This window comes from Nilaparvata lugens, chromosome 11 (assembly GCF_014356525.2).
Source record: "Nilaparvata lugens isolate BPH chromosome 11, ASM1435652v1, whole genome shotgun sequence".
In the NCBI taxonomy this organism is placed as follows: domain Eukaryota; kingdom Metazoa; phylum Arthropoda; class Insecta; order Hemiptera; family Delphacidae; genus Nilaparvata; species Nilaparvata lugens.
In genome coordinates this window covers 3,605,183-3,630,363 of record NC_052514.1, presented here as the reverse complement: position 1 = coordinate 3,630,363, position 25,181 = coordinate 3,605,183, and the positions used below count along the sequence as shown (strand labels likewise).

The 25,181-nt window shown below is 34.2% G+C and overlaps 2 protein-coding genes across 5 annotated transcripts in view; one reads left to right on the top strand and one right to left on the bottom strand.

The window, feature by feature from the left end:
* Positions 1 to 25,181, top strand: part of LOC111051782 (calcium uniporter protein, mitochondrial) — a 394,346-nt gene that overhangs the window by 64,657 nt on the left and 304,508 nt on the right. For all 3 annotated transcript variants that reach the window (XM_039437436.1, XM_039437434.1, XM_039437435.1), the window contains exon 2: positions 3,788 to 3,965. Coding sequence is in view for 1 of the 3 variants with exons in the window: in XM_039437435.1 (XP_039293369.1) it covers positions 3,788 to 3,965 (178 nt within the window). In the remaining 2 variants the exon portion in view is untranslated. The remainder of the gene's footprint in view (positions 1 to 3,787; positions 3,966 to 25,181) is intronic.
* LOC111055756 (myb-like protein X) overlaps positions 23,443 to 25,181 on the bottom strand; it is a 204,096-nt gene continuing 202,357 nt past the window's right edge. For both annotated transcript variants that reach the window (XM_039437431.1, XM_039437432.1), the window contains exon 8: positions 23,443 to 23,595. In XM_039437431.1, coding sequence (XP_039293365.1) covers positions 23,467 to 23,595 — 129 coding nt within the window. In that variant the 3' untranslated portion in view covers positions 23,443 to 23,466. The remainder of the gene's footprint in view (positions 23,596 to 25,181) is intronic.

The window sequence follows — 25,181 nt, the reverse complement described above, 5'->3', positions numbered from 1 at the left end:
AGGATTTTTTCTAGACATTTTAAATGGACAAATTATTTTTATTAATTTTTGAGAAAACATAACAACAGGTCAATGTATCTTACTGAGCGCGAGGTCTACTGTTCACAGAAATACTAGTAAGTTTCATTCTATACTCTCTGGTTCAAAACCGATGAATGACAATATCTAGTAACATTTAGCAGAGCTACCTACATAATCTTGAAAAAACGCTTTTATAAAGTTGAAAAAAGGTGTTGACTTTCAAGCAATTTCTCCTAAAGACTCATCAACTGGCTCGACAATACAGTTTCCCAGTCTACAATGTTTTCATTCAGGGTACAAACCTAGTTTTTCAGGCGAAATAAACACGAGGTGGTACAAAAACAGCTGAAACAGAATTACAAAGACCAGTGAGAATTGAAACAGTCTCTGCAGATTTGTTTGTGCTGGCTCTAAATTGGCAAAAAATGTTCCCTCGCTCTTTCTACCCTATTGCTCTTACTCTATCATCATCATTGTCTCTCTCGTTCTCTCTTTAGTTTCCCCATTACAATTTCTCTTTTTTGTGATTATTGCTTTGTAAGCCTGGTATTCACGTGCTACTTTCATAAGAGCTGATGAATCGCCTCCCTTTTCATAGAGCTACAGATGTTGGGGTTTCAAATGACTTTATGACACGGTTTTAATAAAACTCGGTAGAAGAGTTATTCGGCATGGTGTCTTTGGAATAATCTTCTTGGCGGAATTGGATGAGAATTGTTTAAATAAATGAGAAAGTCCACCTCGATATGCTTGAGATGTATTCAAATGAGTTGGATAAAATGGTTTTAATAAGGTTCTGTGGAACGGTTTTGGACATGACTTACGAGTAGAAATAGTATTTCTAACAGGATTGGAAAGAATGTATTTGAATCAGTTCAGTTTTATACACTCGGGTCTATCAGATTCTAACCTTTCGGCCGTCGCGCTGTTGTAAAAAGTACAACAGTGTCACAAAACTATTGATATAATAATAATAAATTTTTATTTCCATCAATATACAAACAAGCAATCAAGCAATAATAAACATAACATACTTTTCCTACTATAGTTTGACATTAATAATATGTGGAAATATTCAACCATGCAAGTGATAAAATCACGTCTGCATGATGGAGTACAGTTGAGAGCAATGCAGTTAGACAAGGAACAAGCAGAGACAGAGAAAGCTGGCTGATACAAATTCAACAAGGAAAATATATGAAAGATTAATCTAGTATTAATAATTATAATAATATATTATTCATCACGCAGGACGAAGAGAAACAAAAAAAATATATATATTTCAAAAATGATAGTCTACGTAATAAAAATTATTACTTAATAAAAATTATTAAATAAATACTCATCAACCAATACATTAATAAATATATAATATTAATATATCAACAAATATTTCATCAATTAAATATTATTAACAAAAATTATTATAAAATATTATTTTATGGAATAAAAACATTACCAGAGTTCAGGAATATAACGGAGAAGAATAATGAGCCAGTCAATAGGAAACAATGAATTCAACTCAAACACGTTTTTAAGAATTATTAAACAAACACTAAAACATTATTTAAAACCATTTTGAAGTGTGTAGAGAATATATTAATGAAAAATGAAGAAAATAACATTAATCAGTTTTGGCAAAATTGGAGCAATAGATCATTCATCACTGGAAATTAAATCATAGGGTTGTTGAATGGGGTGGTGTCAGTGAATGAGTCACCTATGCATTCCAAAACTTTTCCCCCATCACTCCACTGAGTTGCAGTATCAATCGAGCAATGGTTCAGTCTTTAGGTGTCATTTAGTCGCGACAGTGCATAAGATGGGGAAAGACTGTAAACGGGGACTGTAAACGAATACAGAATTGATTGTTTTGCTTGGTGTACTTTATTGGGCTATGAATTGGTAATCATCCAAATGTTCATAGGCGTGAAATAATTCAAGAAGATGGAAAACGTAATAATACAATAATTAATCAATATGTTTTGACAGTAAACAGAGTACATGAGACTTGTAAAATTGGATGTTGTAAAAAGTACAACTCGCGACTGCTCGTGCGTTCGAGTAGAGCGCGACTACCGGAAGGTTAATCAAATAAAGGTGCGTAGAGACTTACGCGATGCGCGACACAAACTAAACGCGAGCGGTACGCAAGATGATCGCAGGTCGCGCGATTCTGGTTCGCGTGCAACGAACTGGTCAAGCTCCCGTCGACAACAATTGAACACTGGCTCGTGCTCTGATCTCGAACACCTTACCAGAGAAAACTTGTTTACTATGTTTATTTTTCTAGAAAACTTCTAAAGATTGTTCATTCTATGACCATACTCAGTGAATCCACAAAGTAGAAGGAATTTCTTCTTCTTCATGATTTTCATTCATTAATGGTTCATAAATTTATTATCAACTAGCCGTCAGGCTCACTTCGTTTCTTCTTTCTTCACTGTGGTAAATCCTAGTTCTATAATGAGGTCCACGTTATAATGGCAGTGTTTGATTAGCAATGGTATTGCAATCCTTGTCTATCATTCAACAAAGCGAATATAAGCATTATAAGCATCATAAGCGAATAAGCGCATTATAAGCGAATATAAGCGTTATAAGCATCTATTTCTCGCTTTGCCTTGTTGCCAGATCGTCTTTTAACAATGTAGAATTAATAGTCAATTAACAAAACAATTCATCTTAATTATTAGAATTATTGGAAATTATTATTTCTTGCTTGATAGAATATAATTGATTATTTTAAACTGGAATTAACAGTTAATATTACATCAATAAACCTGTATCAGCTACCGTCTATAGAAAGCATTGACAAAACAGAGGATCAGCAACGTTGTTCTCCTATCTTTCTCTACTGCTATTATAACGTGGACTTCACTATAGGAACGAGCGTTTGTCGCGCAGCGATACAAAAACCTAAACTACGGAAATCTCGTGAGCGCAGCAGCGCAGGTAGAAAAAAAAGATTTTCATTTTTCGTCTCTTTTCACTTGTACAGCGGGTTTTCGCCTGCAGTGCAGACCTTCGTCACAGCCATCTATGTTCTGGTTTTTGAATGTACTGACTTATCGGACATGTAAAATACTATTCTAGTATTTCTATAGTTCATCTAAAGGTGCATACAGACTTTCGCTCTGCTCCGCAACCGAACGTCACTCGAGCAGAGCGATTGATGATCGACCGGGGAGCAAGAGTGGAACGCGAGAACAGCTAACATCTCCCGTAACGTTCATGATCGGTGCGAGTGAAGCGCGGGGGCGGAGCGATTGCATAGCGATGGCGGAACGAGGGCGGAGCTTGCCCAGAGCGGGTTGGAGGCGCGTATATCTGTACATAGCTTAAAATAACCTCCGACTTGGAGGGATAATGAGAACAGAGAAAAGTAGTGATGCAGCGGCGGCGATGTTACCGTGCTGAATCGGACAGCGTTGTGTAGTCTTGAGTGAGTGTTCAATGGCTCATGATACGCATAACGTAGTTTCCTCTCTGAAAGCACTGCATTGACTGAGTCTGATCGACAACTTGGCAACTGCGCTTCTTTCTATGACTATTCATCACTGTAATTGGCTGAAGTCCCTCCATTTCTCTGCTCCGCATATCCTCTCAAGTCAATAATAATTTTGTATGGACTATAGAAGTGTTTATATAAAACGATGCTGTCTATATGATGTGATTTCTATATCAATTGAACAATTCAAGTAGCTCTATCAGGATATTTTATTATAGTAATTTATGTAACAATTTTTCCTTTTCTCTGTTGCAGCGTGTGCAACAACACAGGACATGGTCATCGGGAGGGGGTGGCTCAGAGGGAGGGGGACCCCCCTTACCCCTTGTGGCCCCCCCGGAGACAAGTTCCCCCTCACCCTACACCATCAGTGTACGGAACAACAGTAGCAGTATACGCAACGATGGACTCTCCTCTTCAGATACTATTACCGGTGAGTTATTTAATGAAAAATTTGTTTTTCCTACAGTTACCTTGAAAGTCGCCATTGCTGCACTGATTACAGAACGCAAAGAATCACTTTTCCGCTCTAGTGCGGGAAAAATTTTTTCCGCACTCCAGATTTGCAACATGGCAACGCAAAATAGTTAGTAGGTTATATGGAGCACCAGTGCAGCAAAATCAAAATTAAAATTCAAAATCAAAATGGTGCAGCAAAATCAAAATTAAGTTGGTAACTGTGACTGTGGTGCACGTTATAATAATATAAAGGACAACAGTGGATGACAGCGACAGCACAGTGCCACATTCAGCACACAGCCGCCCCGCCATTCAAACACACATACATTATTCTATTTTATTTATTAATAATAAAATTACACAGATATACATTTGATGCATTTCACTTTCATATTCAATGGTAACTGTAGGAAAAATTAAATGTGAAATACGTGCGCAAAGTTCCTCTGCTGCACTCAAGAAACCATTCCCCCCTCGCCTACGGCTCGGGCGTGAACGTTTCTTTCGGTGCAGCAAACTGTCACTTCGCGCACTAGTTGCACAAATAACTATACTATCTAAGTGAATTTATTTTGTGTCATTTTACGACCTGCCATTTTAAATTGAAAATTTGGCCGCCATCTTAAAAAATAGAGGAGAAATTAATTTTTTTAAATTGCAACCCCTGATTTTTATGATATTTTTGGATTCTACGTAAAATTTTAAGACATTTTCACTCGTGTCATTTTTTCCATAAAACCAGCCGTTTACGAGCTGGAGGGTATTTTTGTATACTTAACATGAAGCTAATAAAACAGGTTTTTTTCAATGATTAACCATAGGTATGTCTATAATGATTAACCATTCGGTATATCGAAAACCCTTAATCTGACAGCCAACTTTAAATGGAGAACTTCCCTTCTTTTCAGTGACTATTTACGACATGCCATCTTACATTGAAAATTTGGATACATTGCCATTGAAATGAAATGAGAATTGCAACTTTGAATATGGGAGACTGAAAAAATGATTAACATATCACAAATTTCTCGTATATTGAAAGTTGCGTATCTTGTGAAACACTTCAGATAAAAAATCTAAAATGTAGTCAAAGTTGTAGAGAATTTTCTCCTTTTTTCGCTCCTATGAATCGTTTTTCTGATTTCAATAACGTTCAAAAGTTACAGCCATTTGAAAAAATGATTATTTTTATTTTCTCATTTTTTCTGCAATTCTACTGTTATTCAAGATTCTATAGAACGAGTAAGATACAAGTTAGAAAATTTCGATTGGTCTCAAATGAAAAATAATTGTATGCTCTATAAGCTACGTTGCCTTAGATCCATCTTGCATGACTGTTTGTTATCGAGAGAGTGTCAAGAATGTGAAAATGAGGAAAATATCGCAAATTTCTTGTTTTTTCAAACAAACGTATCTTACTTCACGATTCTATTTTTAGAAAATTCATTCACCTCACATGAAAGAGGAAATTCTGTTCTTCAAATCAAGACCAAGTACCATTTTTTATCATTTTGGGTTACCGAGATACACGGTTTTGAATATAAAACTTAGCCATTTTTCTGTGTATTTAAATATGGGACACTAAATACACTAAAGGAGAAATCTTTATTTTTTTATAAAATTTCAGTTATGATACATGAACCGCATTGACGAGCTGAGAAGAATGAGCTGTAGTACGAGGAGATCTGATCATTCTGTCAATAGTTATAAGTGTTTAAAGTTTTGATCCTTGACGTATCCTTATGACGTACCCCCCACTAGGAAATAGTGAAATTAAATGTTTCTAACAAGTGATTCCCATAGAAAATATAACCCTCGTGAGATGATTTCAGCGGAAATATGCATTTTTTGTTAGGAAGGCCTTGATAAGGATAATACCTGAAAAATTAGTATTTTGGCTGTAGGACATGCTTTTCTATTTTTGGGTGTATTCCCCCTCCCACCACTACTAAATTCGAAAATTCCCAAGGAATCTGTTCAGAATTAATTGTTGTTTCACGTGATGTGTGTTTTTTTATCTATACTAGAAAAATATCCAAGTTGTATAGGTTAGAAGTAGTAGGTTCGCATAATTTTGAAAACCCCTTAAAAATACCCCTTTTTGAAAATTCGTAGCTCCGGAACCAAAAATGGAGAATCCTGCTCGACCACTTAATTTATTGGAAACTTTATTATCTCTAATTTTGTAGAGAATGATTTTCTCCAATAACTCGAAGTTATCGAGATTAAATGGAAAAATTAAAAAAAGTCCGAAATTTTAGGGGTCTTTGGGGTGAAGCCGTCCTCTGGCGTGTCAGCAAATTTGAGATTCGAATTCAGCGCCTCAATATACAAATAGAACCGTCAAGAAAAATTCTTTCGGGGCTGTTTCCTGAAAACCGACCATTTGACTGGACTAAATGATAGGAAACCAATGTAAAGAAACTTTTAAAATACTACGTGTTTTTAATAAAAAAGTCAATAATACTAAGTATTTGGGAATTAAAATTGATGGAAACCTTGAATGGGATGTTCATATTAAATACATTTATGTAGAAAAATTAGATATTTATCTTTTAAATTTTACCAAGTTAACAGATTTCTTAATAAGAACCACCTGAAAATGATGTATCATGCTTTAGTCGAGTCAATTCTGCAGTATGGCATAGTTGTTTGGGGAGGCTGTTTCAACTGTCATATTGCTGAATTATTTGTAGCACAAAAACTGATAATTAAAACTATATTAAGCAAACCCAGGCTCTATCCAACGGATATGGTTTTTAGTGATTTTGAGGTCCTGACTATACGTCAATTATACATAAAAACCGTAATTGAGTACTTAATAAAATATAGATCCGATTTTCCTGTCACAATAAACACTACTCTTAATTATTATAATCTAAGGGCCATTGCTAACAAATATGTGACCTATAACACTAATATTGAATGTATAAGGAGGCAATTAATTTACATAGGTACTAAAATAATAAACCTCATTCCAAATCACTTTCTCATGGACAATAAGATCAGCGGAAAAATTAAACTGGATATAAAAAACTGGACATACAGTAATTTCTTCTTCCATTTAGATATATGACTCGAGATTTCTGCTCCAGCATTGTTTTTTAATTAGCTTTTTCATTTTTTCGGTGGACTCGCTTACCTTTATTTTGAGTACCTATTCCTCTGTTTTCTTCCTTCCCCCATTTCTCCCTTCCTTTTTTCCTCATTACTTCTCTTCTCTTCTTTGCCACATGGGAAACCATAGTTGGCTAGGTACCTTCCTCTCTTTTTTTTCTCTTCTACAACACATCCCAATAGGTGTAGGGTTTTTATAATTTGGGAATAGAATTCAAATGGGATAAGGATGGGATCCTTCATACCTACACTTAATTCCAACCTACTGGAACAAAGATGCCAATCACACAACACCAAAACATGTCAGACTTCCCTCTGAGACTACACAACACAATTCCAAAGAGATGCATGAATTTTATGACACACCAACTCCTCAGTGGTCATTCCTCAGAAAGTCATACTTTTCGGGGCTGATTCGATTGTATGCTTCCCCTAAGACTTGGTGTCCGAGTATTGCAGGAGTATAGGAGGAGTATAGGAGGAGTATAGGCGATAAAAGGAGTATAGGAGTATTGGAGGGGTCAGTGGCGGGAAATGCAGAAGACAGACATCTCAAATATTCGCGAAGAAAATCTCACGGGAACTTTGAAATGCAATGACAGATCCCCCCTGAATACCAATGACAGATGGTAGGTTATTCAATTCACCTACCGGGACCCTTGAAACTGGGTGAACTCCTTACAATTCGATGAGTTCCTTAAGTTTCACCTTGAGAGATAGAATTGGGGTTGAATTACTGATAGAAATTACGGGTTTTGATAATTTGGGAATAGAATTTAGATGGGATAATGATGAGATCCTACATGAAGTTATAGAATAATATTGTAATCTCACTCATAATATTGTAGATAGATTGATTAGTATTCACCAATATTCACTCTTATTATTCATATTAAGGAGATCAGGAGACATCAAAATCAGTATTCTTCTAAAAAAATCCAATGAAGAGAAAAAGCTCATCTAATTGAAAACATAAATCATTACTAATATCGGACCACCGAGCTTCGCTAGTTATTTTAATATTTTTTTTGATAAACAGAACACAATAATTCTCTAAAATGATCGTGTTCATATTTCACAGCTGGCGATATGTCATCTTATGAATTTCGGGGATGCGATATTTTGATTTTTCACATACTTATTTTTTCATATTACTTAATTATTATATTTAAGAGATTATTTCCTTATGTTGTGATGTAGATGCATTAGAATTGTGTAGGAGGGTTAAGTGGCAGAGAGGGCCGGCTGCGCCCTAACTTCGCCCTCCAGGTTAAAATAAAGACAGGCTATCTATCTATCTATCTATCTATCTATACTCACTCGCTCACTCACTCACTTTCTTACTATCCACAGCTGTTTCCGCCAAGGATGAATTATCCTTTTAATGTCGTTCAGCGAGTTTTCCCAAGGATGAGACCTAGTGCAATCGAATCTTTATATCATAAACCTACTACGTTCCAAATTTCGTGAAAATCGCTAAAGCCGTTTTCGAGATCCGTTAAACATAAATAACCAGATATATAAATACAGAACGTATAATAGATATATAAATACGCTTAATATAATAGGATAATAAAGATAAGATAATAAACCCGTCCCTTGTATAGAACTGGAAGCATTTACAATATTGTAGAATCATTTTTCAACATCTTCATGTTCAATATACTGAACTTTGAACATCTCCAACTCCTTGCACCTTTTTTCATAGAAGGTAGACTGGTGGACCAACAATGTACCTGTATCTTGTAGTATAGGGTGGGTGCATAGAGAGGATGTAAGTTCATTATGTACCTTTTCGGATCATATCTTGATATACTGTGACAAATGAGAAGCTGATCCTCCCAGTTTGTCAAGTTTTGACAAATATTCCAGTTTTCATTGGCATGAGGTTTCCTTTGCAGGCTGATACACAATCAGCTGCATTGTTACACAATACTTGAGAATTAGTGAGAACGGGTTATGAAGTAGCTATTTAAAGGCTACTTCAAGGGCTATGTTAGGCTTTTAAATGGATTTTTTTTGGTATTATACAAGATGTTTTGATAGTTTTAGGATTAAATAATATCCATCATAGTCACGTAATCTAAACAATTCTTCCTAACTCATTGAACTACAATAATCACGAAATCATCATAACATAATACAATAGTTAATATTTCATAGTCATAGACTCAATCAAATTAATCGTTATCAATCAAAACAACAATTAACCGTGAGCACTCGTTATCGAATTACTCATCAAGTGCAACGTAAATCAATAATTCATCGAAATCATATTCTCATCGGAATCATAATTATTGAATCGCAATTAAGGATACATTACAATAATTCGTCATTACATAAAAATTATACACAGTAGTCGTCAACAATCGATAATAGTATCAATTATTTAGTAATAGTATTAATTAAGATGATACAGTATCCATTGGACTTTCTAAAAACAACAGGAACTTGACGAACTGATAAATTGATGTATTGAAGTTGCCCAACAGGGCTAATTCTTGATGGACTGAGATCTTGATGTGGACCTAGTGAGTGTCACCCTTCACTAACACCCGAAATCATTGTGACATTTTAAAAATTAATGGTTCAATGATAACCATCAATAACATGTATATACAATAAGATACGATATCTTATTTGCAAGTGAGTTTAATCATTCGTAAATAATACGATTTTCGAATCCTACCTCAAATATACTATTTTAATTTTGCTCATGCAATTCCATTTTATGAAAACATTCACCGCATTTATTGACCCAATTCACGGAGTCAAATCTTGCAAGTGAGAAATTGACTTTTCAAGAACCATCATCGTTCACCAGCTATGAATAATTTGCAGCCCGCATATCTATTCTGAGATGAACGGTCCATTGAACTGCTGCTATAAGGCAGATGAAGCTGCATTTATTGTTGAGTCGCTAGGTTAGGTTAGGTTGGTGAGAGAGTGAGAGAGGGGATGATGACTCCTCCAACACAATTTGGAGAATCGACTAGCGCTTCAACAAGCCTGAATGCATTTGAATAGCGCGCGCTTTGCTATATGCTTCAACAGAAAATCACAAATAGGAGAGAGACAGAGTTAAAGAGAGTCTGTATGTGAAAGAGATGTATTGAGAAAGAGATTGAAGGGAGAGAGAGAGTGAGTGAGTGAGTGATAAGAGTGATATCGAGCAGAAGAGCGTTGTTAGACTGTCTATTATTGGACGATCTTGTAGTATAGTTGGATAGATTCACTGCAAAATGTCAGCACTTCTTGCAGATAACATAAATGCTTCTCATTTGATCAATGCTGATTTTAAAAGTAAATCTTTCCATAGATGTTGTGACTGGTGTGGTGAGGGGGGGGGGGGGTATTATTTGGGTTAACCGAGCGCATTGGATTTGAATTCAAAACAGAAATCTTGAATGTCTATAGTCTGTGTAGAATATTTACCAAATATCACTTGCTTTCAAAATTCTTCATTTTCAATTATGCTTCAACTATTTAATGATAAAATTCAAACACGGGCTTCGCGCTCGGCAGGGGGCTTCGCCCCCTGCAACCCCAGTAGAGGGTGGGTTAGCAGCCTCCGCGCTTCGCGCTCCGGCTGGTAAGCGGGCTACGCCCGCCCAATCGCCTTTCATGACTGTATAGGGTTGGATAGCAGCCTCCGGGCTTCGCGCTCCGGCTGGGAATTTTGCTTCCAAAATTCTTCATTTTCAATTATGCTTCAACTATTTAGGCTAATGATAAAATTCAAATTTATTTATTCCACACTCATAAATACGTATACATAAATCAAACAAAGCTCAAAAACAATCTAACCAAAATGTAATAATAATAAACGGTAATTGAAAAAAACACTGGCATTAGATGACTCTTGTTCGCCAGTGGGAGTAGGAGATTAAATTATAATAGGCCTATGCTTAACCTGATTTAAATTGATTTAGCACAAAAGCAAATATATAAACAGAACAGAAAGTAATGAAATGAAGAATCCAAACAAAATTCACAACAAAATAAAAAATTCTCTCGAGTATCTTATACTATATAATTATGGTACTCTCTTATTCATAGATATAGTGATTTTACTTTTTGTGTAGTTGAGAAGTTGATATTGTGGTAATTATTCATATTGAATGAAAAAAGACTAAGAAATTGTCAAAAAACCACTGATTTATTGATAATTAGAAAGACCGGTTTCGGTTATTACACCATCTCAGAGATTGACAATGGTGTAATAACCGAAACCGGTCTTTCTAATTATCAATAAATCAGTGGTTTTTTGACAATTTCTTAGACTTTTTTCATTCGATATAGTGATTCATAAATACAGTGTAAACAGGGTATATAGAACTCATTACATGGGAAATAGGAAGAGGGAAAAATCATAATATTCTTATATAAACAAAAAAAAATCGCAAAATATTTGAATTGAAAATGAAAACTTCTTGCAAATCGTAATTCCCATACGAAAAAATCACTAAATATTCAAATTTGAAATAAATGTTTCAGAATTGTGACATAAACAGAAATTCTTTACCGGAATTTAAAAAGAAATGTATCCTAAAATTGAGATAGTATAATTTGATTCTCGTTAACAAGCTTGAACTGTTTCTCGTTAATCATGTATTTTAATGTAAGCCGTTTTGGGTGTATCCCGTGGATTAATTTCGTATATACATTGTATTGTAATTATGTTTTGGGAATAAATAAATATAAATATATAAAATAAGTTGAGACTTGGCCCTTCCATTCGAAGAAATTACAGAGTTTCTCAAAATTTCAATTTAACGTCAGAATTGGATGTATGATACCACCCCCTAAGGTTGAAGGATTAAAAGGAAATTTAACTTTCTTGATGAAATCTGAAACATCGCGAAAAAATGTTTTCCTACAGTTACGTTGAAAAGTGGCCATTGCTGCACTGATTACAGAACGCAAAGAATCACTTTTCCGCTCTAGTGCGGGAAAAATTTTTCTGCACTCCAGATTTGCAACATGGCAACGCAAAATACTTAGTAGGTTATATGGAGCAACAGTGCAGCAAAATCAAAATGAAGTTGGTAACAGTGACTGGGCTGCTATTATAGTAAGCAGAGGTGCAACGAAGCACAACGAGCTAATTATTATTCATTATATATTATAACCAAGGACAACGAGGACTTTAGGATTTTAGGATTAAGGTTTTTATCAATAATAAAATTACACAGAAAAACATTTGATGCATTTCAGGCAATTTTACCCATAATTACCCACTTTTCATATTCAATGGTAACTGTAGGAAAAACTTAATGTGAAACACGTGCGCAAAGTTCCTCTGCTGCACTCAAGAAACCATTCCGCCCTCGCCTACGGCTCGGGCGTAAACGTTTCTTTCGGTGCAGCAAACTGTCACTTTGCGCACTAGTTGCACAAATAACTATTTTCATTTGAATATCATTTCTCTCAGAATCATGTAGCGTCGTAATACATAAGAATTTTATATCAAAATAACGGGGAGATTGTGTCATTTCAAATTGGTGTGTATATCATTTTTATCCGACATATAGTTATTTCTCAAGTTCCACGTTATAATGGCAGTGGAGAAAGATAGGAGTACAGCGTTGCCGGTTCGCTTCCTGCCACTGCCTTCTATTAATAGAGGATAAATGATATCTTCAGTGTTGAAACCTGTCTGTGTTGACTATTTCTCGGTTGCACAAAATCATGTTAAATTTTAACCGTGATTGATTGTAACGAGAACCAATAAGGGAATAATACTACTCTGATATAATATTAACTGTTTTTCTTTCTAAAAATAATCGAATGAATAATGAATTTATTGCCAAATACAAGAAATATTTTTACAAATAGAAATAATCATTACAAATGTTTTACAATGTAAAACAATAATTGTAATTATAATAATTACAAATGTTTTTGGCGTGACTGGAAAAAGAAGCCTTGAGCTCCAGCCACGTAATAAAATATATTATACAAGTTCCACATTCGTCAATAAAATATTTTGTCCTATAATTAAATTAATGATGAATTTATAAATCGAAATTACAATATGAATTTTGTCAATTCATAATATTTCTGCATTGTCAAGAAACGATCTGGCAATGTCGCTGAGCTAGAAAAGGATCGCGCCATCTGCTTTGCCGAGTGATAGACAAGGATAGCAGCACGAATGTTAATCAAATACTAATGTCATTATAACGTGGAGCTCTCTATAGTTGTCAAGACTTTGTTTGAACTTTTAGGGCCGTTTGCACAGTGTAAGTTTAAGCTAAAGCTTGAACCAAATCTGGATTTTTTTGGTTTAAACTAAAATTCCGTTTGCACAGTATCAGTTTAAACTCTGTGTTGAGTTTTAACTCTGGGAAAGTTTAAACCTCCAAAGCAGGAGGTTTAAACCAAATAATTTGGATTAACTTGACATCTGTAAAGATTTGATGGGGAAACAGGTGGTAGTAAATTATTTTTCAACGGTTGTTTTTAATGCTTCTGTAGACGATAATAATTATTGTTTAGGTTATAGTGAATCATTATTTGAATGTAAATATAATTATAATAGAGGAATTGATAGAAGATTTTAATGTGATTGATAAAGATAACTGCGAAGAAATTTCGAAAGAGAAAAATTAGGCAAAAAACAAATCATTCAAATTTCTGGGATGATAGAGAATTTTTTAAACGGTTACCGGTATGCTTGAGTAAAGCATCTGCCAATTTAGTATTTGATTAAATACACCAATTGATAGAAGATAAGACAATATTTTTAATAGTGGTCTTTGATTAGAAAACATGTTCTTAAAACACATAACAGAGATATTTTGCTTTCGAAAGATTTCTAATAATTAAGGAATACCGTAGTAGATTTAAGCGTAACAAAATAACTTCTTCTTACATTCTAAAATATATTTTTTGGTGCCAACTAAATATAAATTGTATCTAATAGTAATATAGCATTCCATCAATTTATGAAGAACTTCTTGATTGCTTTTCACTTTTATTACCGTATAGCTTCCAGCTCTGTGGATTTGGTATGAGGAATTAGTAGCTACATATCCTCAATCTACTGATGGTTTGTAAACAAATAACAAATTTCCTGTAAAAATTAGCCTTCCTGTTATTATAAACAATGACATTCTATTACCAACTAAACGCTAAACTAGTTTAACTTGAACTGGATTAGTAAATGCACTGAGAAAACCGATTCAAGTTTAAACTTTCAGATTAACTTAAACTCGATTAACTTAATCGAGTTTAGCAATCTATACTGTGCAAACGGCCCTTACAGTGAAAAATGCTAATATTCAATCACCAAAGTGCAATTTCAATGTGAATAGAACCTATAAACGTATTCAGTGCATTTCAATAATTAAAATTTGGAGTTAGTTGGTAAAGGGTAACTTTATTCGAGACTTGAGACTATAAGGAACCTTTTGAAACATTAAATATTCTTGTATTGAATGAAGCCGCTTTTTGAGGGAAGCAGACGGTCTCCTATTTGAGAGTTGGAAGCGAGAGAAGTGAGATTCACTTGCAATTGTCAGTATTTCGTGAAGATAATATCAATGCTTCTAATTTAGCCAATACTGACAGTGATATTCCATAGTGAGATTTACTTTGAATTGTCAGTATTCCTTGAATATAATGTCAATGCTTAGAATTTAGTCAATACTGACAGTTTGAATTGAAGCTAGAGAAGTAAGGTTCACTTGCAATTGTCAGTATTTCGTGAAGATAATATCTATGTGTTCAATTCAAACAATGCTGACTGTTTTGAGTGAATGTGAGTGTAGTAGGAAAGCAGTCTGCCAAGAAAATTCATTGCAGTGCGCGATAAATTATTGATGAAATGTACTCAACAGTATCAACATGCCTAGTGAAGTGGGAAAAGCAAGGCAATGTAGCGAGGATAAGGAGGATGAGGAGGAGGAGGAGGGGGAAGTGAACGAGGAGGAGGAAGAGTGGGACTAGGTGGATGAGGTATAGGAGGTGAAGGAGGAGTATGAGGAGGAGGAGGAGTAACAGGAAGAAGAGTAGAGGATGATGAGAAGGAGGAGGAGGAGAAGGAGGAGGAGTAGTAGGATGAGGTGGATGAGGAGGTGGATGAAGTAAAGGAGGTGAAGGAGAAGGTTAAGCGAGAAGATGATGATGGAAATGAAAAAGGAATTGGAGAGAATGAGGAGGAATAAAGCAGATGAGAGGAAGATAATAGGGAGAAAATTGAAGAGATATAAAGAGAAGAGGAGGAGGAGGAGGAGGAGGAGGATGCGGAAGAAGGTGACGAATAGAATACGTTGATCCACCAATAAATACAATTAGGTACATTTATTACAATAAATGTACATCAGGTGTCGTCAAGAATAAAATCCTATAAAACTACTGAGCCAATTCATACACATAATCATTATCATCACACAAAATAAGTATTTACTACATCGACGGGCAAATTGAAAAATTCCTCTACATTATATAATGGATTCTCTGTAAGCAGCTTTTTAACTTGTGTTTTAAAACGGGCTTGATTCATATTTCTCACACTAACAGGCAGCTTATTGAATGCATTGATTGATAATATTCTATAATGTCCTTGAAGTTTTTTCAGCCTGGCAAAAGGAACATTCAGATGACATGCTTGTCTGGTGAAATGCCCGTGTATCTCAGACCTACATTCAAGAACATCCAATTCGTCCCTGATCCTGACCAGGAGTTGCATGACGTACAGGCTGAACACAGTCACAATCTCCATCGAGACAAATATTGGACGACAATGAGCGAGGTAGTCAGCATTGGCCTTAAGTCTTACTACTTTTTTCTGAAGAAGCAGCAGCCTACTAGTATTGTGGCTGCTCTGCCCCATAGAATAAGCCCATAGACTCTGGAAAAACCCGATGTAGGACGTTCTCAGACGTCTTATAAGAAAAACCACTCTACTGAGCCGACCAAACCAGTCAATGTGGTATGTCCATGTTAATTTTGTATCGAGAATAATACCAAGTAGCTTAGCTGAAGTGATTTCATCTGATGTGACTTCAGACGAAAAAGAGAGAAATTGAAGAGAATGATGAGGAAGAAAGCAAATGTAGAAGAATATAGTGGAGAAGAGATTGAAGAGATATTAAGACAAGAGGAGGAGGAGGGATAGAAGGTTGGGAGGAGGTGTATGAGAAGGAGGAGGAGGAGGAGGATGCGGAAGAAGGTGACGAAAAAGAGAAAGAAATTGAAGAGAATGATGAGAAGAAAGCAGATGTAGAAGAATATAGTGGAGAAGAGATTGAAAGAGAAGAGGAGAAGGAGGTAGAAATGAAGATATTGAGGAGAAAGATTAGGAAGAGGATGGGGAGAAAGAGGAAGATAAGTAAGGATATGATAAAAATGAAAAAGAAATTGAAGAGAATGTGGAGGAAGACAGCGGATGTAGAAGAAGATAGTGGGGAAAAAATTATCATGATAAAGAGGTGAATTTGGAATGGAAGAAATGTGGAATGTAGAGAATTTTTAGAAGAGCGAAGAAGGTATGGAGTGGAAGAAAATGTTAGAAATCAAAGATCGTTACAGACTAGGATGAAGAGCGGTGTACGGTGTAGAAATTATTAGTGAATATTTAATCAATGATAGTATTTTAAGTCACAAGGACGGGAAGGGGCCTTTTACAGGCGAGAATGATGTTTCCAGTCGAGGCATCAGCCGAGACTAGAATTTCATTCGTGCACTGCAAAAGACCCCTTCCCGTCCTTGTGACTTACACTATTTTTTGTCATAATAATCTAGAAAAGAATAATTGAGAAACAGAAAACATTACCTGCTTGTGCTGACAATACTACTTGAATTCTATAAGCATAACCTTGTTTACAAGTTTCGAATCAGGAATTCCTTGATTGCAGTTGACATAACTTCCACCTGAAGCGCTAAAAGACGGTTTTTGTACCAGTTTTGCTGTTCTAATTCGGGACTAGGAAACATACTCGACTGAAAAGAAAACATATGATTTTATTACAATATAGTATGCTGTAATGAGAATCATATGTTTATTTGTTCTATAATCAGCTGTTTACCGGCTTGATTTCATGGATGTAAAACAGCTGAAATTGAATGACTATGACAAAATAGTTATTTGTGCAACTAGTGCGCAAAGTGACAGTTTGCTGCACCGAAAGAAACGTTTACGCCCGAGCCGTAGGCGAGGGCGGAATGGTTTCTTGATTGCAGCAGAGAAACTTTGCGCACGTATTTCACATTAAGTTTTTCCTACAGTTACCATTGAATATGAAAAGTGGGTAATTATGGGTAAAATTGCCTGAAATGCATCAAATGTAAATCTGTGTAATTTTATTATTAATAAATAAAATAGAATGTAGTATGTGTGTTTGAATGGCGTCTGTGTGCTGTCAACTGCTGTCATCCACCACAGTCCACCCCATCAAGATTCTTATAACGTGCACCACCACACTATACCACAGTTACCAACTTAATTTTGATTTTGCTGCACTGGTGCTCCATATAACCTACTAGCTATTTTGCGTTGCCATGTTGCAAATCTGGAGTGCAGGAAAAAATTTTCCCGCACTAGAGCGGAAAAGTGATTCTTTGCGCTCTGTAATCAGTGCAGTATACTGTACTGGAAAATAACTCCCTGGATTCCATAAGCAAGAACGTCGAACTATTTTATGTTTCATATAATGTTATTATTCGTTGAATCATACTACATTGTACATTTTACTACATGGCTTTATAGAGTGAATGAACTTTGAGATATCATTCCAGTTTAGAAATAGGTTAAAGAGAGGGAGAAAAAAATATCAAGGATTTGAAAGATTCTTGTTGTCATAAAAAGTAGGGATAATTTAAAGTCATGAAGGTGAAGGGCTTATAAAAACAAACGACAGGTTCTTAAGGGGAATGAGTTTCCTGAAAACGATGCCTCTATTCCCTAACTCTAAATATTGTGAGCTTCACTCAAAACTGTCAGCTCTATTTATGAATAACATCGATGCTTCCCATTCGAAAGTGGTTTTTACTATACCCTCATTTTCCGGGTGACATTGACATCTATATGAATTGCATTAAGTCTATGCTAGAGCACAGAGACGATAGAGAATAGAGTCCTTCTACATTGTGGCTAGAGCCATTTGTTTTTAACACGCTCGTAAAAGAATGAGGCAGGCTTATGGACATTCTCCACATTTCAACTAAGTAGTCTAGAAGGCTACATCAGTCTTTATCTTGGGATAATTTAGTACAACCTAAGACTTACATCTTTATTACTTACTAGCAGGTAACCCGTGCTTCGCAAGGGTCTAATTAAAAACTTGACCTGCTATAGTATTTAACGTCACATGAACGGGAAGGGCCCGTTTACAGGGCAAGAATAATGTTTCCAGTCGAGGCTTTAGCCAAGACTAGAATTCCATTTGAAACCTGCAAAACACATTCGCCTCCAAGTAACGTACACTATTTTTTGTCATAATAATGTAAAGAAGAATAATTTGGAAATAGAAAACATTACCTGCTTGTGCTAAAGTTACTACATGCATTGTATAAACATAACCTAGTTTACAAATTCTGAATCAGGAATCTCTTTATTGTATTCGACAAAACATCCACCTGGAGCGCTAAAAGACGGTTTTTTGCAATAGATTTGTTGTTCCTATTTTGGAACTATAGTGAGGTCCACATTATAATGGCAGTGTACAATTGACGATACTGTTGCTGTCCTTTTCTATCATACAACAAAACAGATAGCACTATCTCTCTCTCGCTTTGCAATGTTGTCTATTTGCCAGAATATTTTATATTAACTTTTGACAGTGAACAAAAAATTCTCAGCCACCATTTTTTTCTTCATTTTATCAAAATATTTGAGTACACAAGTCGATTTAAAATGTATTTTTGAAACGATGAAATAATTTTTAAACATTACCGTATGAGAAACACAAATTAAAATACCTGAAATGACATTTTAAAAGTTGATAACTAACCATCCTAGACTTCATCCATGCTTCAGTTAGTCTATCCGTATAGGTTAGACCTACTCGTACCGGTATAAATAATATTGAAAAGTTATTTCAGAATTAATCCATTGAAATTACTTACCGGTATTTTCAAATAGGATTCCTATTTTCTATTATTTTAAAAAGGAATTGGAATAGAATACCTACCAAATAACTCAATTTCTGTTGTTTTTGAAATTCAGATAGTTGTATCACAGCTTTTTAAATTAGCCGCTATTTCAGGTTTGTATAAAAATAGAAATGTGATCTCAGTTATGGAAGCAAATTTCTGAATCAAATTATGAAAAAATATACTTTCTTGATTAATTTGACATTAAATTGATTATTTTATCAAGGAAATGATAATTATTATTGGATTAAATTTAATGGGATGAATTGAGTAACAACTGTGTACAGTCAGTGGCAAAATGGAGAGAATTGGCAACGTTTTTCTCCTATCTTTCTTCACTGCCATTATAACGTGGACCTCACTATAGTAAACATACTCGACTGTAAAGAAAACATATGATTTTATCACAGTATAGTATGCTGTAATGAGATTTTTTTCGAATCAGGAATTCCTTGATTGTAGTTGACAAAACTTCCACCTGAAGCGCTAAAAGGCAGTTTTTGTACCAGTATTGCTGTTCCTAATTCGGAACTAGGAAACATTCTCGACTGTAAAGAAAACTTATGATTTTATTACAGTTTATTTAGTATGCTGTAATGAGAATCATATGTTTATTTGTTCTACAATCAGCTGTTCACTGGCTTGATTTCATGGATGTAGAACAGCTGAAATTGAATGACTAAAAAAATCTTGGAGAATTCAAAATAGGCTTCCAACCATTTTCGGTAAATTAAGAATCTATATGCAAAATTTCAAGTTAATCAGTTGAGTAGTTCAGACGTGATGATGCGTTATTCGTGAATTTCTCATCCCGTAAGTATATAGTCAATTTCTTTCCATTATTATATTATAGATTTAGATTCCGTAAAGTAAATGAATAGAAATGATCTTCCATGTTTGAATAGTCATTTTGTAGCGATTGTATGAACCGCTAATGTGGGAGGGGCTTGGCTAGGTCAATGACAGACATTGACCTTGAAAGGTCACGGCTTTCACCAATAACGGCTCTCGGCCGTCATTATAAATACTGCTGCACTTTACTTCCGTTGCAGTTACCAGATATTGATAATGGTGTAACAACCGAAACCAGTATTTCGATTTTTAATCTGTAGTTAAACAATATCTTTAGTGAGGTCCACGTTATAATGACAGTATTTGATTAACTTTGATGTTGCTATCCTTGTCTATCATTCGACAAAGAGCAGGAACATCCTTCTCTAGCTCCGCAACGATGCCAAATCTGTTTTTGACTATGTAGAAATATAATTAATAAAGGCAGAGAACAGGCACAGCTGATCTTTTATCTCTATCCACTGCCATTATAACATGGACATCACTATAGTTTTTTTTTATTCAGTAATCAAGAAGAGTCAATTTTAATCGTGGAATTGGAATGAGAATGAATGAAGATTACAATATTACTTCAATACTTCAGCTTTAGTTCACCAGATATTGATAATGGTTTAACAACCAAAACCGGTATCTCGATTTTTTAATAGATCTGTGGTTTGACAATATGGATACATTATGGAAGTTTATGGAACAAATGCCTGTTTCTCAAATGATACAGGGTCATTTTATAATACAATAATGTTAACAATAAACTTCAGTTATAGAACTAGCTCTGTATTCTCAATAAAATCGGCTAGTTTTCCTGTGTATCACGAACACGATATACAGTATACAGTTGATTGTTATATCACAATGCCTAATATTATCAAGGGTTTAATCTAAGGTGAAAAATATGTAAATATATTAATGGATAAATATATATTATATATATATATAATAATAAATATATATATAATATATAATATATATATAATATATATATAATATATAATATATATATAATATATATATATGGATATGTATATATTATGGATAAATATATTAATCCAAATATTCATTGAGTAAGAAGTGAAAACTTTATTTATTGTTAACAAAGGTTTTATTCTCCATTATCCGTTCAAATTACAGTCACATGCATTCCACTATCAAATTACCTCAAGTATTTGGAACAAACTGAATCTAATGTTAAAACCCCTAATAATAATCTGAAAAATCTTCAACTGTTGTGAATTGTTGGTTCAGAATTAGAATTCCAATTGAATTCTCCTTGAATTGAAACATTGTTTAAAAATTATCTTAATCAGAATACAGCAATTGAGTTTCAAATTAGAACTGTGAAATGAAGTTCTAAATTTATTATAATACCTCAATATAATTCAGTCTCGCCAGATAATGCTTCCTCCATGTTTTCAACTTCATAAAATAGTGAAACCATCTGAAAGCGTTCCCTAGTTTCAGTTTTCAACTCCTTAAATAATAGATAGCAGTTAGTAAATGAGTTTCCTAATCAATTTTTGAAAAATCCTGAAAAGTGTCTTGAAAACATTGCATCAACAATTTTAGGCAGCAATCGTGATGAGCTACTTGATTGGTTGTTGAAAATTTTTTCAATGATTCAAAGTCATGTAAGCATTGTAGCAAGTTCATGGATTGAAAATGACTAATTGCTCCTAGCTTTACTCTTTTTGTTCTCTCTCAATTTGAATGTCTCTTCATGAATTGATTCTTCTTTCAAGTATGTTATTTTTTCTACTTCAATATTTATAATTCCTCATTATGTTATTATTTACTAGCCATAAACAATACTAATGAGCTATTCTTCTTCTTCTTCTTCTTTAATGTGAAAATATTTTATCGTATACTTTGATTCAACAAATACTTGCTACATGTATTGTGCCATAATTATTCAGATTATAAAAATGATCGACATTACATCGAATAATACAGTACGACTGTTCGACTCAACTGAATTTGAAATCATAATCAAATAATAATGTTTATCCTCATCTTGATCATTTTAAAACAGTTCATGTTACAATCCATTAATTACATATCAATTTACAGAAATATTACCTCTTAAATTATTATAACAGTACTTGTATCTAAAAATGGTGAATACCGTTTTAGTTTCAAACCATCTTCGCATGTTTAAAGATGATTTCCCCAGCATATACTTCATAAACAATATAGTGTTGAGAAGACATAACAACTAGAATTATCAGTAAATATTATGTGGAAAATATACATTTTCTTGAAAGTTAGAGTTATTTACAAATATGTAGACATAAATAAATAATATAGTTATTGGTGTGTTTTTATCGAGAAATAATTTGAATCAATATTTCTTGAGAAAACTATTTAACAGCTTGTGATAGTTCCATGGTAACAATATACGATTTAAGTGCTGGTTAGTTTCTAGATAGTTCTTAAAATATTTCAATTCTCTTCACAAATAGATTCTTCTTTCAAGTATGTTATTTTTTCTACTTCAATATTTATAATTCCTCATTATGTTATTATTTACTAGCCATAAACAATACTAATGAGCTATTCTTCTTCTTCTTCTTCTTTAATGTGAAAATATTTTATCGTATACTTTGATTCAACAAATACTTGCTACATGTATTGTGCCATAATTATTCAGATTATAAAAATGATCGACATTACATCGAATAATACAGTACGACTGTTCGACTCAACTGAATTTGAAATCATAATCAAATAATAATGTTTATCCTCATCTTGATCATTTTAAAACAGTTCATGTTACAATCCATTAATTACATATCAATTTACAGAAATATTACCTCTTAAATTATTATAACAGTACTTGTATCTAAAAATGGTAAATACCGTTTTAGTTTCAAACCATCTTCGCATGTTTAAAGATGATTTCCCCAGCATATACTTCATAAACAATATAGTGTTGAGAAGACATAACAACTAGAATTATCAGTAAATATTATGTGGAAAATATACATTTTCTTGAAAGTTAGAGTTATTTACAAATATGTAGACATAAATAAATAATATAGTTATTGGTGTGTTTTTATCGAGAAATAATTTGAATCAATATTTCTTGAGAAAACTATTTAACAGCTTGTGATAGTTCCATGGTAACAATATACGATTTAAGTGCTGGTTAGTTTCTAGATAGTTCTTAAAATATTTCAATTCTCTTCACAAATAGCCCACTTTATCTCCAGTTTTTATATTTTCAAACATCTCTCAATAATCCTTCAACTTTATTCAAGATTATTTCTGTCACAAATCCAAATTATATCTCTAGTTTATATTTCCAAGCATTTCTCAATTATTTTAATTTTTCTCCAAGATAATTTCTCCCACAAATCCAAATAGACTACGGTCTCCAACACTAACCGCAATTTTTGTTGAATTTTAAGAGGTCAGTGATCGCCATTTGTGGCGAATTCCTCATGAAACTGCATTCGATCTCTGACTTCCAATCTGAATTTGATTTCTTCCATGATGGTTGAAGTGAGTGGACTAGGTGGGCCGCTGCTCTGTGATATTACCTGTAAATATCAAGATAAAATCTCAAAATTAATCCGAATAGCAATTTGTTCCTTTCAAAATATTTACTATACTCTGTACAGAATTACTTTTTACTTGGGATGGACATGCGCAACAGAGCGGGAGGGATACAGAGGCGCGATGTTACCGTTTTGAAGCGGCTAGCAGTCTCCAACTTCTAGTGACTGTTCATGTGCTCATGCGAAGTTTCCTGTCTGAAAGCTGTCAGACGACTGACAAATTGACAACTGCGCTTCTACCTATGACTCTATTAATCACTTTAATTGGCTGATCTCCCTCCATTTCTCTGCGCTGCATATTCCTCCAAGTCTGAAGTAAATTTGTACGGACTATAAAAAATGAGTACAACAAAATTGGACCACTAGTAAGACTAGTCGGATTTTTCACCACTAACGCTCTGATTTGTTTTCCAACTCAGTCTAATCAATAGAAAACAAAGGCTAGTCAGACGTCGGACCTCTAGTTGATCCAACTTGTCCAAAAACCAACAACCCAATTCACGGTCTGACTACGATGGGAATCCAACATTGAACGTTGGACAACAAATCAGATACGGAATGGCCTGCTTAATGATAATATCATTCAGAAAAGATAGCATAGATTTTGTATTTGAAAGTGCTGACTAATCATAACCTCTATTTGTCTATTTTCAATCAAAACTCGGGAATGGAATTGTAAGGGTTAAAAGTCTGTTTTTCTATTTTCAATCATAATATGATTATGTGTTTTTGTCTCTGTTGAATGAATAAATAAGTTTACATAGGATGAGGTTCGTGGTCAAGTGGTAGAGTGGACATCACTGCCCAAACTTCGCCACATCAAAAAATAAAAAAGTGACTGAGGGGGTCAGAATACAAGGGGTCCAAGTGACATTTTTCATTTTTTGAGTTAGCTACAGTAATCGATAGCTGAAAGTGGTAAAAATCTAGTATACTAGAGGTATAAACGTAGTCTAATCAGTGCTGACATCTGGTGTGAAATTTTTTAACTACATTTCCAAACAGCTGTTTATTCGATTAAACAAGGGGTCCAAGTGACTTGGAACCCTTGTTTATTGAGCAACGGTTGCTCGTATCCTTCAAATTAAATTTAACCTTGATAAAGCCATGTCACCAAGCAAAAGATACCTCAAGAACCAATTAGCAAATTGGATAATATTGCAATAAGGTCATTAATCATTGTTCAATTGCTGGTAAATTTGATAGATTTATGTGTAGCTAGGCAAGAGAGTTTTGTTTGGTAAACAGGGGGTACAAGTGATACTTCTTAACACTATTTAGCTGATAACTGAGAAAGGAAAGCAATTTGAGACAATGTCTTGTCATGAAACTGTACGTTTGATTTGGTAAAAGTATACTGAATAGGTGAATATCATTTATATATTCATTTCATGAATGAGAGATTAATTAATGTCGGTAAACTTTAGACTCAATTTTCTCGAAACTAATAATATGTAACTTGGACCCCTTGTATCCTAACCCCTTCAATTGGTCTACAGATGGAAATTACTGAGATATTGCAATTATTATTCAAATGCAATAATAAATAATATGCTATAATATTTTTC